This window comes from Salvelinus sp. IW2-2015, linkage group LG5, assembly GCF_002910315.2.
Source record: "Salvelinus sp. IW2-2015 linkage group LG5, ASM291031v2, whole genome shotgun sequence".
NCBI classification, from domain to species: domain Eukaryota; kingdom Metazoa; phylum Chordata; class Actinopteri; order Salmoniformes; family Salmonidae; genus Salvelinus; species Salvelinus sp. IW2-2015.
The window spans coordinates 28,173,496-28,189,556 of NC_036844.1; the positions used below are offsets into that span (position 1 = coordinate 28,173,496).

General features: G+C 41.7%; 1 protein-coding gene across 1 annotated transcript; it reads right to left on the reverse strand.

The window, feature by feature from the left end:
- Positions 1-40: 40 nt before the first annotated feature.
- Positions 41-15,799, reverse strand: LOC111964182 (peroxiredoxin-5, mitochondrial). The gene is made up of 6 exons (XM_023987957.2): positions 15,662-15,799; positions 10,685-10,819; positions 9,985-10,116; positions 1,198-1,236; positions 677-741; positions 41-555 (listed from the first exon to the last, which is right to left on the reverse strand). Exons 1-6 carry the CDS (start codon positions 15,752-15,754, stop codon positions 447-449), a joined length of 573 nt encoding a protein of 190 aa, XP_023843725.1. The 5' UTR covers positions 15,755-15,799; the 3' UTR covers positions 41-446.
- Between the last annotated feature and the right edge of the window lie 262 nt (positions 15,800-16,061).

Consider the following 16,061-nt stretch of genomic DNA (forward strand, 5'->3'; position numbering starts at 1 on the left):
AGCATATCAGGATCAAATAATGTAAATGATTCAGACATGGTTATTGCTCTAGCAGGAAATTTTATTAGGTAACAGATTTGAAAGTCTACAGAAAGGATTTAAGTGCCATTCAGCTTCTCTCTTGCCTCTGAGAATTTTTAGACAATCTCCCTGAGCAGCCAGTAATGACATCAAGTAGGACTGCCCTGCCATCATACATAAAGTCCCCAAGCCCGGTGGYAAAAAACAGCACACCTCTTTGCAGTCTTGAGCACATCTATTTTTTTTTAAATCAGTTTTGTACTCCAGCTTACAATGGCTGTACATTAAAACCACATCTATTTCCTGCCACTGCCTTAGATCATGGTTGCACAGATGTGAAAAGAAGGGTCAGGTAAACTAGAATGATAGTGAGTAGTAAATAAAGTTAAGACTTCTGTGGTTGGAGTGCTCTGGTCCCAATAGGCCTACACCAGCTCAGAGAGCATGTTGGAAGCCAGGCTGCAGCTGAGGCCGGTGCCATCAGGCTCCACGTTGATCTTCTTCACAACTCCATCCTCCACCACCATAGCGTACCTGAGAGAGAAGAAATGTGACAATGGGTTGATGCTTTTTGCAAAGTAAAATCCAAATGTTGAGAGAAGTGAGTTACCCACTCTACAGTGTGTTGCAGCAACACTAATATATAAGACCTCACCTCTGAGAGCGCTTGTTTCCAAGTGCAGCCACAATCTGATCGTTGTCTAGCAACAGGTCCACTGCCTGTAAAGAAAATAAAAGTGGTGTCAAATTCACACAAGAGAACTTAAAGATCCAAAGCAGCAGTTTTCAGCAAATCATTTCTGGGTAACAATTAAGTACCTTACTGTGATTTTATAGTAAATTCAAAGAGCAATTTCTCAAGCAAGAATTTTGCTAGGACTGTCAGTGGTATGAGTGGGGAGGGGAAAACTAACCATTATTGGTCTGTTAACTAATTTACAGCCTGGTGGTGTCACCCATCAGGGCAAAATTCCATCCCACCAAAACAAGCTGAAGTTTCAGGCAGTCTTACCCTGCGAATCATTACTGGGAGAAATGCAACTAAAAGAGCATTCTAATTTTCAGAATTTCATAGTATTATTCCAACCTCTGTGTGGAAATATAAAACACAGGCATATCATGTTTGACTGCACTGGGCCTTTAAATAAAAATCAAAGCTTTGAAGACATATCTGACCTTAGTGAATTCTCCAGTAGGATCAGCTAGCATTCGCACCTGCAAAAGACATTAACATGCAAGTATAAAATCTGTACGCTGTAGCACACATTTTTATTTTTTATTTTATTTTTTTATTTCACCTTTATTTAACCAGGTAGGCTAGTTGAGAACAAGTTCTCATTTGCAACTGCGACCTGGCCAAGATAAAGCATAGCAGTGTGAACAGACAACACAGAGTTACACATGGAGTAAACAATAAACAAGTCAATAACATGGTAGAAAAAAAGAGAATCTATATACAATGTGTGCAAAAGGCATGAGGTAGGGAATAAAAAATAAATCGAATAATTACAATTTAGCAGATTAACACTGGAGTGATAAATCATCAGATGATCATGTGCAAGAAGAGATACTGGTGTGCAAAAGAGCAGAAAGTAAATAAATAAAAGCAGTATGGGGGGTGAGGTAGGTAAATTGGGTGGGTAGTTTACAGATGGACTATGTACAGCTGCAGCGATCGGTTAGCTGCTCGGATAGCAGATTTTTAAAGTTGTTGAGGGAGATAAAAGTCTCCAACTTCAGAGATTTTTGCAATTCGTTCCAGTCGCAGGCAGCAGAGAACTGGAAGGAAAGGCGTCCAAATGAGGTTTTAGCTTTAGGGATGATCAGTGAGATACACCTGCTGGAGCGCGTGCTGCGGGTGGGTGTAGCCATCGTGACCAGTGACCTGAGATAAGGCGGCACTTTACCTAGCATAGCCTTGTAGATGACCTGGAGCCAGTGGGTCTGACGACGAACATGTAGCGAGGGCCAGCCGACTAGGGCATACAGGTCGCAGTGGTGGGTCGTATAAGGTGCTTTAGTAACAAAACGAATGGCACTGTGATAAACTGCATCCAGTTTGTGAGTAGAGTGTTGGAAGCTATTTTGTAGATGACATCGCCGAAGTCGAGGATCGGTAGGATAGTCAGTTTTACTAGGGTAAGTTTGGCGGCGTGAGTGAAGGAGGCTTTTGTTGCGGAATAGAAAGCCGATTCTTGATTTGATTTTGGATTGGAGTGTTTGATATGAGTCTGGAGGGAGAGTTTTGCAGTCTAGCCGACACCTAGGTACTTATAGATGTCCACATATTCTAGGTCGGAACCGTCCAGGGTGGTGATGCTAGTCGGGCGTGCGGGTGCAGGCAGCGAACGGTTGAAAAGCATGCATTTGGTTTTACTAGCGTTTAAGAGCAGTTGGAGGCACGGAAGGAGTGTTTGTATGGCATTGAAGCTCGTTTGGAGGTTAGATAGCACAGTGTCAAGGAAGGGCGGAAGTATATAGAATGGTGTCGTCTGCGTAGGGTGGATCAGGGATCGCCCGCAGCAAGAGCAACATCATGGATGTATACAGAGAAAGAGTCGGCCCGAGAATTGAACCCTGTGGTACCCCATAGAGACTGCCAGAGGACCCGGACAACATGCCCTCCGATTTGACACACTGAACTCTGTCTGCAAAGTAGTTGGTGAACCAGGCAAGGCAGTCATTAGAAAAAACCGAGGCTACTGAGTCTGCCGATAAGATATTGGTGATTGACAAGGTCGAAAGCCTTGGCCAGGTCGATGAAGACGGCTGAACAGTAATGTCTTTTATCGATGGCGGTTATGATATCGTTTAGTACCTTGAGCGTGGCTGAGGTGCACCCGTGACCGGCTCGGAAACCGATTGCACAGCGGAGAAGGTACGGTGGGATTCGAGATGGTCAGTGATCTGTTTGTTGACTTGGCTTTCGAAGACTTAGATAGGCAGGGCAGGATGGATATAGGTCTGTAACAGTTTGGGTCCAGGGTGTCTCCCCTTTGAAGAGGGGGATGACCGCGGCAGCTTTCCAATCTTTGGGGATCTCAGATGATACGAAGGAGAGGTTGAACAGGCTGGTATATAGGGGGTGCGACAATGGCGGCGGACAGTTTCAGAAATAGGGGTCCAGATTGTCAAGCCCAGCTGATTTGTATGGGTCCAGGTTTTCAGCTCTTTCAGAACATCTGCTATCTGGATTTGGGTAAAGGAGAAGCTGGGGAGGCTTGGGCGAGTAGCACGGGGGGGGCGGGGCTGTTGGCCAAGGTTGGAGTCGCCAGGAGGAAGGCATGGCACAGCCATTGAGAAATGCTTGTTGAAGTCTTCGATTATCACGGATTTATCGGTGGTGACCGTGTTACCTAGCCTCAGTGCAGTGGGCAGCTGGGAGGAGGTGCTCTTGTTCTCCATGGACTTTACAGTATCCCAGAACTTTTTGGAGTTAGAGCTACAGGATGCGAATTTCTGCTTGAAAAAGCTGGCCTTTGCTTTCCTGACTGACTGCGTGTATTGGTTCCTGACTTCCCTGAACAGTTGCATATCGCGGGGGCTCTTCGATGCTATTGCAGTTCGCCACAGGATGTTTTTGTGCTGGTCGAGGGCAGTCAGGTCTGGAGTGAACCAAGGGCTATATCTGTTCTTGGTTCTGCATTTTTTGAACGGAGCATGCTTGTCTAATATGGTGAGGAAGTAACATTTAAAGAATGACAGGCATCCTCAACTGACGGGATGAGGTCAATATCCTTCCAGGGTACCCGGCCAGGTCGATTAGAAAGGCCTGCTCGCAGAAGTGTTTTAGGGAGCGTTTGACAGTGATGAGGGGTGGTCGTTTGACCGCGGACCCGTGCGGATACAGGCAATGAGGCAGTGATCGCTGAGATCTTGATTGAAGACAGCAGAGGTGTATTTGGAGGGCAGGTTGGTCAGGATAATGTCTATTAGGGTGCCCATGTTTACGGATTTAGGGTTGTACCTGGTGGGTTCCTTGATGATTTGTGTGAGATTGAGGGCATCAAGCTTGGATTGTAGGACTGCCGGGGTGTTAAGCATATCCCAGTTTAGGTCACCTAACAGAACAACTCTGGGAAGCTAGATGGGGAGCGATCAATTCACAGATGGTGTCCAGGGCACAGCTGGGAGCTGAGGGGGGTCGGTAGCAGGCGGCAACAGTGAGAGACTTATTTCTGGAGAGATTAATTTTTAAAATTAGAAGTTCGAACTGTTTGGGCATAGACCTGGAAAGTATGACAGAACTTTGCAGGCTATCTCTGCAGTAGATTGCAACTCCACGGGTCCTCCTATTTGATTAAACTAAAAAGGTATTACTTTCATACACACAAGATTTCTTATTTAAACTCCTGCAACTGAGGTAAAGACAGTTAAGTGGGGTGTTCGACGGATATTCGCGCTTTCAAACCACTTGAGCCACAGACTCCAAATAAGTGTCATGTTGGAAAAATTGCACAACATTGCACAGGTCTTATTTTCACTATTTGGACATATTCACTTTCCAAAGATAATAAACATGTGGAAATGTGAGCAGCATTTTGTATTCCTAGTTGAATTGGTAAATGAAGTACAAACTTTTTTTCATTTCTTTTTACATTTGAATTTCAATAGCTCCTTGGTCATGTGACCTGCTGACTTCAAACAAGGTTCAGAATGTCCACTCAGTGGGCATACACATTGCACACCCTTTAGTTTGTCCATTTTCATCTCAAATGAATTTTCAAAATTTAAGTGTAAGCTTGCAGGCCATCATCTTACATGGGTGTTAATTATTACTTATTTTTTTAGAAGTTACATTTTCCAGCCTCGCAATAACTATCTTTCACCTGGACACTGAAAAGATCCACAAATGGCATGGATCAAGGACAGGAGAGGTGTTCGAACAGAGGTGCTTATAGGCCTCATGAAAAACTGTTTCATATGCTCTTTTTAATCACAGTAATAGGCAGTGATGTCAGTCAGAGTGAGCTTGATGACATGAAAATCCTTTTCATAGCATCACTTTCATATACTTTACATTAAGACAAATCCTTCTACATTGAGTATTAGAACGCAGTTTACATAACCTGATAATGACTTGATATTTGAGTGCATTCACAACAAGCCACCTGCAGACAACTTACAAAATGCAATAGTGCATTTGAAGGTTCCTTTTTCTGATGAAAATAGTTATTTGATGCACGGCCTACTATTTCTAACTGGAAAAATAAATTCCTACGTCTTTTGTAAAATCCTTTTTCCAAAATTGATTTAGGTACATTTTTGTGAAGAGGTATGAGGGTTGTGATATGGGTCATTTAATAGTGAAATCATTTAACGGATCAATACATTTCTATATTGCTTCCCCAGTATCTGCATGAACCATCAGGCCAAGTGTTTTTGGTTGACCTGCTGGACAGAAAGAGAAGGAGGAATCGGAACACGCTGCATTCAAATTCAGGTCTTAGTTATTCCATTGTACTGGATCTAATACATATTAGCATTTTACATACATGTAATAATTTATGACATACTGTGAAAAACTCTTGGCTGCTGGCTCTGTCACTTTCAGACATGTGCAGAGCAGACTGAAAGGGGAAGGGTAGCTCTTGACTTGAACCACAGGGGTTCTCTGTAAAGAGAGAGTAATCAAAAAAGGCACAGACACACCCCTTGACCTGTATGTATTCTCTCCTGATTGGCTCTGTGGTGCACAGTCTGGCTAAAGTGACAGAGGTATGAGGAGAGACATCCTCCTTTGTATTTATGGGAACAAATATTTCCTAACACTTTGGATCCTATTCTTGGATAGTTAGAAGACAATGCATCAATGCAAAAAATACTAATTACTGTCCATGAGTAACCTCAACCTTGTGGGTCTGTGGGCCAATAAAGTGCCAACTGAATTCTACCCCTGACTAGTCTCTCATGCCCCTATGAACGGGGACACAGGGCAATAGTTTTTAATCTAAACCAGCCCTTTTTTACTGGAGTACACAAACCCCTAATTGGGGCTCTTTTCTTGACACACAGTAGCAGTTTACCAGATAAGAAGTCATGAAGATCAAAAAGTAGATTGTTGTAAGGGTGTATTACATCCTGTGCTGGCCCCATTGTCATATCCATTCTGGATTCTGAGTGGTAAAATCATAGCTGAAAAACTCCTCTATGCATGAGTGTACTGTATGTGGGAATATCTTATGTCCATCCAACATGTAGTGTTGGTACATGGAATATTCCTCAACTGCATATATCATAAATTGCTATTGCAAATAGAAGTATTATGTTCAACAACTGACATTTTCAGATATTATTTTGACAAACAAACTTTGGTGCTTACAAATCATTCTCTTTTGTCATAGATATGGTGGGCACGGTCATCTGTGATCTTTGTGATATGACTTTCTTGTGAGATGAAAATGGACAAACTAAAAGGGTGTGCAATGGGTAGGCCCACTGAATGGACATTCTGCACCTTGTTTGAAGTCAATAGGTCACATGACCAAGGAGCTATTGAAATTGTAAATTGGGAAAAATTAATGTAAAATCTTTTGAGATGAAAATGGACAAACTAAAGGGTGTGCAATATAGAAGGGTAGTCAGTGGACATTCTGAACCTTGTTTGAAGTCAGTAGGTCATATGACCAAGGAGATATTGAAATTCAAATATGTAAATATATAATTTAAAATGGTGCGAGATGTAAAATCAACAACAAAAAAGTGTGCAATGTGTGTCTATGCCATCGGGTTAGCTACAACTAGTTTTGAAAGTTTTAGGAGTAATGGTTAAAGAGCTATTGAAATGAGAAAATGTTGATTTGTTACTATGTTGACGGTCCCTAACTGCTGTTGGTGAACGTAAGGAAAACTACAGGCGAATATCTGTCGAATATCCAACCTGAAACTGTCTTTACCTCGGTACTCCTGCACAGTTAAGGGCCGTGAATACATTCAATCCGAAACAGCAAGCTTGACATTTAAAGGTAATTTCCATTTGAGCTGACATCGGCAGCGTTGAACTTGAATGCGATCGGCGTGAATGTGGTAAACCTGCCTTTAAAAGACGCATTGTCTAGAAGCGCAACTGGATGAATCCCGGCCTAACACTCTTAAATGCAACATGTTCAAGAACAGGTCCTGTAAGTGACGGGGATAACACTCAAAGCCACAACCATATGTCAGGTCAGACTAGGGCTGTGGAAGTCACGAAATTTCGTCAGCCGGTGATTGTCAGGCAAATAACTGTCGGTCTCACAGTAATCAACATAATTAACACATTTAGCATCTCCTGGCTGCCACACAGCCTACTAGCCACTGATGCAGACCTTTGGAACATCTACATTTTAAAAAGTCTAATAAATCAATGTAATATAGCCTACACTTTCAAAAATGCATTATTTTAAACAGGTCTAAATAAGCATGATACGAAGAAGAAGAATCGAATAGCATATGGAGTTTTCCATATGTTATGTCCTGATCTGGGTATGCCAAATGGCTGTGGGCTACACTAGTTCATGTTATTGTATGAAGAATACAATTGAACAAAGCTGAATAAAATAGAAAGTACATTTTCTCCAAACAATTTGAGGAAGTGCGCACATGCAGCTATTCTGTGTTGAGCGGTTAACAAATAAATATGTACTCTATATCCTTAATTTAGAGTTATTAATGTAACTCCAGTTGTTCTACAAACGTTGGGCTATATGTTTTGATTTTTAATACATTATAAGGCTGCATGATGCGACTAATGAAGATTTGATAAAAGTCGCTTAAAAAGCATGAGCTCTGCTTTGTTTTTTGCGCAGGCTGTACACACCATCAGTCTCTCATTCACAATTTGACAAGCACTTGATTATGCCTCGAATTTCATGGCTGCATTTCTTTTAGGGCTATAATGTGCCCTAAAAAAACCATTGCCTTTGCGGCCAGTGGACGTTGTGCCCTTCTCCCAGAGTGCTGCGCACTCTGAAGCACCATTCACTCGCATGGCTCTCCATCACGTGATCGGATCTTTCTCACAGGATACAAGTGAAGACAGACACGTCCGGGACGCACCTGCGAGAGTAGGCCTAACCAACAGCAAAAGCACTATACTATGTCAATCTACTATCCCCCCATAGTACAAAAGTTGACCTATTCTGTGTGAGAAATAAATATTCCAAACAGTCTGGGACAGTTGTGGGATGCAATAGATCCCCAATGAATACAACCACTAGCATCCCAAAAATATTTTTTAAGCAATGTGGCTGATGCAACAGATCAGAACATTTAGCTTTAAATGTTGATAAACTATTAGGCTATTTCTTCACATTGTAAGCGCAGAAATGCACACATGGTAGTAGGCTATAAGCATGACTGTTCCATTAGCGGGAAAAAAACATTATCAAAAGTGACCGCAAATGCGATTATACATGTAATGCTTTTATTATAAACGGTGCATTTTTATGTGAAAATTATCTTCCACAAACTTGAAACTCAAGCGCTGCTTATGTATGCCAGTTAGGCTCTAAACCCCTTATAAAGCAGATTAATGTGCTTAATTTTAAGAAGTTATTTGGCCACTACAGTGATATATACCTTATCAAAACATATAGGCCCATGGGCTAGGCTACATGAGGTGTACGACTATAATTAGAAATAAAATCGCAAAGAAAGGCATCGTCTCGTGCCTTATGCTGGGCCTCATTCACAAGTCATAGGCTAATAGTGTCAACCATCAACTATTCTTGATTTAATCTTATCTTCACATATACTAAATAATGTGTGAAATTTGTTTTGATTTAGAATGGGCCATTATCATACACCCGTCTCGAAACAGGGGCAGCAGGAAAAAATACATGTCATCTATGCACTTAAATAGAGAATGGAGGACACTTCCCGTGGTTCGTTTTCATGCCAGCCAGGTAGGCTATACTCCTGTTGTAAAGAGAAGCAATGTGCTTAATATTAGGAAAGTTGAGAAATAAATATAGTAGGCCTAGCCTATAGAAAGCCGATGGGATCCTCTTTTTAATAGAGGCCATCACTCTGTTTTCATGCGCAATTGCATAGCCGATAGAAATGTTGACAACATGAGCTCATGGGCTCTCATGTAGTCTTTGATTAGATTTTCAATCACATTTGCATTGATGTCAGAGTAATTAGAGGGACATTAAGTGCAGAGTACCAGGGAGTTAGCAAGTTTGGTAGGCTATTAATGACCATCAGCAGCATCAGAGCTTGGAGAAGCCTAATTACCGTGACTAAACGGTCATGTGGAATTTGAACATAGCAACAGCCCTGGGTCAGACCAATGATATAGAGATATATAAATCATTGGGTCAGACCGGTCTAGACTGAAGAGCCACACTGTCTGAAGGATCTCACAATATAATTCAACGAGTTATGGTCTTGATGTAGTACATGTTTCTGTTTGGGAGATAAGATATGTCCAATGACTTAACGGGGCAATCTGCAGTTCAAACAACAAAGCAGACACACCGGTCGCCACTGTTTTTTTGGCAAACAGCTGAGGAATTGGGCTTGGGAAATAGAACCTCTCAATCTCATAGACAAAGCTATGGATGCCAGGACTGACCATCTATGAGATCAACATTATAGTTAAAGTTTCCCACCTATACAGTGTTTGTTTACAAAAAAAATGGAGTAAAACATGCTTACATTTGGGATTCTGATAGGCTACGACAGTTGAACTAAGTTCATGAGGCATTTGTAAATTATATTCTTCAAGAATCAATAGATATCATTAATTTAAAAGTCTAAAAATGTATGTAGCAACTTCATATTGATTTCTCAGGACAGATGCCTGTAACCAGATGAAAAGGTTTTCCTGTACCAAGTAAAATGCTGGACATCATCGTAACCGAACAGAGTTTTTCAGCCATATTCTGAGGAATACACTGCATAGACTACATTTCAATTACTATTCAGAAGGCTGAAGGCCAAGGTATCAGCTTGTCATTTTCAAACAGCATTCTGCACCTTGCCTTCTGCTCCATGTTCCTTTCCCCAGGCAGCCATAACGAATGCGTCGTTAACGGAGACGCAGGCGACCTCCTGTACACCCTTGCTCTTCAGCTCTGCTGCCTGCTCCACAAAGCTTGGAAGGTGAGTCTGAGGGATACAGGAGCAAGAAAGGACACGGGATGTGAAACAGTGATTTCAGATGGTGCACAAGGGACGTATATGGGCTGCGTTTAGACAGGCAGTCCAATTCTGATCTTTTGACCAAATCACATCAGATCTTTACACATCAAGTGCTGATTTGATTGGTCAAAAGAGCAATTAGTGAAAAAAATTATTGGTCTGCCTGTCTAAACGCAGCCATGGGGAAAAAAGAGTGCTAAAGAGAAACGCACATCCAGGTCCATTCATTGAAACTAGGATGATCTAAATCAGGGGTAGACAACCCTGGTCCTGGAGTGCCAGGTGTGTTGAATTTAGGCAATCACTGACCTGATTAATTAGCTCAGTGTGGTGCCTAGTTGGGACAAAATCCCATTCTAAATCAGGGTTTCCCAAACTCTGTCCTGAGGCCCACTACACAGCTGATTCAAATAACCAACTCATCATCAAGCTTTGATTATTTGAATCCGATGTGTAGTACTAGAGCAAAAACCAAAATGTGGGGGTCCCCCCCCAAGGACTGAGTTTGGGAAACCCTGCTCTAAAGGGACATTACCTTGGAACACCCAGGAGTGAAGGCCCCTGGCACAGCAAAGAGAACTCCCTTCTTCCCCTTGAAGAGCTGGTCCATAGACACCTTATTGCCTGGCTCATTCTCCTGAACCTCCACAGCAGGAAGCTTATCCCCAACCTAGTGTGTGTGTAGAGGGGAGACAATAGTTCAATCAAACACTGTTGAAGGTCAATCAAATGCTATGGAATAACATGAAAGCAAACCATGGTTTTGTTGAACATAAATTGCAACCCCTATTTAGTTAGAGATACATAATTATGCACTTGACTAATTCCGTACTCATGTACAGCAGAATTTGGTGAAGAATGTATTGGACCCAGGCAGTGGTTAGGGACAGTCTGCCACCACAACAGCCTTGAAAAGTTACTATTGGAGCATGAAGACTTTGCTTAATGTTAGAGCAGAGTCTTTTCTGAGGCACTCACTGACAGCAGCTGGTTTAGCCATGTGCAGTGTTGGTGCATCCACCGACGAGCCTCATACAAACAATCCTGATCGCAGAGGTGTAACCAGACCTCACCTTCTTGAGATACAATCGCTTAGTCCAGTTCACGCTCCAGTAGGAAACATGCGTTTCTCTTTGCTCCCTCAGAACAATAACAGATTGTGTACTTTATTTCAAAGGGATTTTATCTATTCATTCTCATAACTACTGGAATACATTTGTCAATAATATCAGTTGGGAAAATGTTTGATTATTACCACACAAATACCTGTGTGTTAAAGTAGAGGTCTCTTTCAGAATTAACCATAACTATTACCCTGTGAATCATTACATGAAGAAACACACAACAAAAAAATTCACATGAACTGTACTTTCTGTGTTGAGCATCAATGAATGGTTGTGCATTTATTTTGGCATGGTCTACATGTAAAGAGATTATGGCAAGATATTTGTAGATAATGATATGATAATATTCTTGATGACTTTTGTTTATTATAGGAGAAAGTGTGGATCAGTTTCCTTAACTACAATAAGGATAAAGAAAAACTTTTACCGCAAATTAATTGTGCCAATGGAAAAATCTCATGTTCATAAATGTCAATTCACTAATAAAAAACTTAAAAACACTAACTTTATTTCTATAAGGAGTTTGAGCAGTACATTAGGATCATTCTAGAAATAAGAAAGCTGTAAAAAAAACAGTCCATTTGTGTGTCTTTTAAGGTCTTTGTATAATCTCTAATTTGTTATACCCCCTAGCATATAGCATATACAATGAAAGTACAAAATGTTAGGAACATCTTCCTAATATTGAGTTGCACCCCCTTTTGCCCTCAGAGCAGCCTCAATTCGTCAGGGGGCGTTCCACAGGGATGCTGGCCCATGTTGACTCCAATGCTTCCCACAGTTGTATCAAGTTGGCTGGATGTCCTTTGGGTGGTGGACCATTGTTGATACACATGGGAAACTGTTGAGCGTGAAAAACCCTGCAGCATTGCAGTTCTTGACAAACTCAAACCGGTGAGCCTGGCACCTACTACCGTTCAAAGGCACTTAAATATTTTGTCTTGCCCATTCAACTGTCTCAAGGCTCAAAAATCCTTCTTTAACCAGTCTCCTCCCCTTCATCTACACCAGGTACTCCCAAACTGGGTTACGCGTACCCCGCAATGCGTGAAAAACCCCGTATGCCAAATAAAAATGTGATTCCCATTTTATTTATTTTTTCTCACATTTTCAAACAGTCCATTTATATTTTCCAACGGGGTGAGGTTTTTTTCTCGCCTAAGTAGCCTCGTTTCATTGGCAAAAATAAAATTAAACCATCTAGTGTTCAGCGAAATAACAACACAATGTCAAATACAAGTAGCCTAGTCAAATAATTAACATCCAATCACATTAACCGTTACACTCTCACGGGAATTCCACTAACGGTCCGTATGTAGCCAAACGTAGCTGCTGCTCATTCCGTTTGCTCGAAAATTGATAAATGGCAAACAAAAAGTAAGGCCCGCGTCCATAGAGACACATACCAGCTCTACTGGTAGTACTGCTACTACCAGCAGTACCTACACCTGCACCTATCGGCGACACAAGTTGTTCTGCTTTCACGAGCACATCCAATGCTAGCATCAGCAATTCTACATTTGTTGTTAGCCCAGCTAGCATGGACACTGACAGTTGTGAACCTGATGCAGCCGAAGAGCTACTACCCCCTTACCCGGGAAAGCACCGAACAGACAGGGATGTTGGACCATCGAAGAGGCGCAAATATGATAACTACATTGATTTGGGGTTCACTTATATTGGGAGTAGTACCTTTCCACAGCGTGTTATGTGGAAAAGTTCTATCTCACAACTCGATGAAACCTTCACTCTTGCACAGACATTTAGAAACAAAACATGCCAATTTGAAAAATAAGCCACTAGAGTTTTTTTTGTTGCAAGAATTAAGATGACTTTCGAGTAGTAACACATGTATTAAAGCAACAGATATCATTAATAAGAAGGGTCTGGAAGTGTCTTATATAGGGAGCTACCGAGTGGCTAAGACAGTCAAGCCCCATACTATTGCGGAGGACTTCATTCTTCCTGCTGATATGGCTGGGACAATGCTGGGGGAAAAGGCCCCAAAAACTATACAGACAATGCCTTCATCAAACAACACTGTTTCACGACGCATCAGTGACATGGCAGGAGACGTTTTGAAACAATTACTGCTTCGCATAAAAGCCAGTGAATTGTATGCGTTACAGCTGGAGGAGTCAACAGATGCGGCAGGCCTGGCACAGCTCCTGGTATATGTCCGTTATGTTTATGGGGGGGTCAATTAAGGAAGACATCCTCTTCTGCAAACCAGGACAGCATGAGAGGATATTTTTAAAGTACTGGACAACTTTGTGACATCAAATGGACTTTGGTGGTAAAGATGTGTTGGTATCTGTGCTGATGGTGCAAAAGCCATGACAGGGAGACATAGTGGAGTGGTAAGCAAGCAGTTTCTCCCAACGCCACTTGGGTACACTGCAGCATCCACCGAGAGACTCTTGCTGCCAAGGGAATGCCTGACAGCTTTAAAGACGTTCCAGTGAAAATTGTTAACTTTGTTAAAGCAAGGCCCCTGAATGCTCGTGCATCTTCTGCAATATGCAATGATATGGGCAGTGACCATGTAACACTTTTACAACATACAGAAGTGCGCTTGTTATCAAGGGGCAAAGTATTGACACGTTTTTTTGAATTGATAGACAAGCTTTCTTTCCCCATCATAATTTTCACTTGTCTGACTGCTTGCATGATGACGAGTTTCTCACACGACTGGCCTATCTGGGTGATGTTTTTTCCTCACCTGAATGAACTGAATCTAGGATTACAGGGACTCTCCGCAACTATATTCAATGTGCGGGACAAAATTGAGGCTATGATTATGACGTTGGAGCTCTTCTCTGTCTGCGTTAACAAGGACAACACACAGGTCTTTCCATCATTGTATGATTTTTTGGTGTGCAAATGAACAAGCTTACGGACAATGTCAAATAGCGAAGCACCTGTGTGAGTTGGGTGCGCAATTATGCAGGTACTTTCCCGAAATGGATGACAAACTGGATTCGGTATCCCTTTCATGCCCTACCTCCAGTCCACTTACCGATATCTTAACAAGAGAGCCTCATCGAAATTGCAACAAGCGGTTCTGTGAAAATTAAATTTAAAATCAGAAGCCACTGCCAGATTTCTAGATAGGGCTGCGCTCAGAGTTTCTTGCCTTGGCAAATCGCGCTGTTAAGACACTGATGCCCTGATGCCCTTTGCAACCACATACCTATGTGAGAGTGGATTTGCGGCCCTCACTAGCATGAAAACTAAATACAGGCACAGACTGTGTATGGAAGATGATTTAAGACAGACTCAATCCAATACAACATTGCAGAGTTATGTGCATCCTTTCAAGCACATGCACCCTTCTCATTAACCTGTGGTGAGTTATTCCCAATTTTCAATTAATAAATACAGTTTTATATGTAAGATGTTTAAATAAACAGCAAAATTATTGATCATTATTTGTGCCCTGGTCCTATAAGAGCTCTTTGTCACTTGCCATGAGCCGGGTTGTTACAAAAACTCATTCTTATGTTTAATAAAATGTATAGTGTGTGTGTGTGGCAGGCTTACAATGATGGCAAAAAACAACATTTTAGAGTGCGCTGACCCTGGTGCTAGAGGGGGTACGCAGCTGGAGGTTGAATGTTTGAAGGGGTACAGGACTATAAAAAGTTTGGGAACCACTGATCTACACTGATTGAAGTGGATTTAACAGGTGACATCAATAAGGGATCATAGCTTTCTACTGGATTCACAGGTCTATGTAATGGAAAGCGCAGGTGTTCCTAATGTTTTGTATACTCAGTGTTTGTTTTTCTTGTTTGTAAACTACTTGTATGCATACTGGTTTTTCGTGCAATACAGGTTTTTCAAAAACCCATCCTGATCTCGCGAGCATACATTACATTTTGCTACATGGATACCGAAAAAGAATGTCAATTTGCGAGATGAGGATGTTTCTTCCGAGGCTATCCACCTACAGCCACAAATAATAAATAAATATGTGGATGTAGGAAAATCTATGGATAGGGGTCTAAGGCGGTAACTGTATAGTAATATTTATTTGATAGAAAACGGATTTCATGTTGTAAATCCTTTATGTATACTTCCTTCATGCGTCAGATCTGATTCCCTACAAATGAAGTGGACAAACCTTCCCAATCCGGTTATCTAATCTTGCCGGCTATAAAAAGCAGACTTCGCTTGAACGCAACGGCCGACCATATTCATGTTTTTACCCCAATCAGGACAAATGCCTAGTTGCATCATTGACTCGAGAATGGCGGCTGTATGAGTCATGGACTCGAGAATAAGTATAATAATCACGTTTTACAAACTTCAAAATTGTTTACAGTCAAGGTCAACAAGGATCGTTATTTTTTGAATTAAAAAAAATAGTTGACAGCATTTCTTACCTTGATAGGCATGTTGACAATTATCGTGGTGTGTAGTGGTCTGATGCACTGGACAAAACCGGTCCCTTTGAGAATCGCTGAGCTGGAAATCATTGGCCTATGTTGAGGCGAGCCCCTTTGACGCCGTTCATTGGTAGCAGACGACGTTCAGTGCGGATGTCACAAAAAAAATGGTTTACACAACTTACCCCGCCCCAAGCGTCCGTTTGCAACGGAATTTACAATCCAGAAAATACCAGTTTACTGTAATACTTATTTTGTAAACTCTAACTGGTGGCTGCGGGCGGACTGCGTAGGCCGCAAACATTTTTGGCCTCCCATGAGAAATTATTTTCACAAAAAATGTGCGAGCTAAACTGTGAATGGTCCTGGCGCACCAAAAACAAGTGTCAATGGAAGC

Excerpts from the sequence above, each read along its gene's own strand:
- LOC111964182 (XM_023987957.2), bottom strand. The coding sequence starts at position 15,754 with ATGATTTCCAGCTCAGCGATTCTCAAAGGGACCGGTTTTGTCCAGTGC. Across the intron at positions 10,117-10,684 it reads TCACTCCTGGGTGTTCCAAG|ACTCACCTTCCAAGCTTTGT; the intron begins GTAATGTCCCTT and ends TGTATCCCTCAG. Across the intron at positions 742-1,197 it reads CTACTGGAGAATTCACTAAG|GCAGTGGACCTGTTGCTAGA; the intron begins GTCAGATATGTC and ends TTTTCTTTACAG.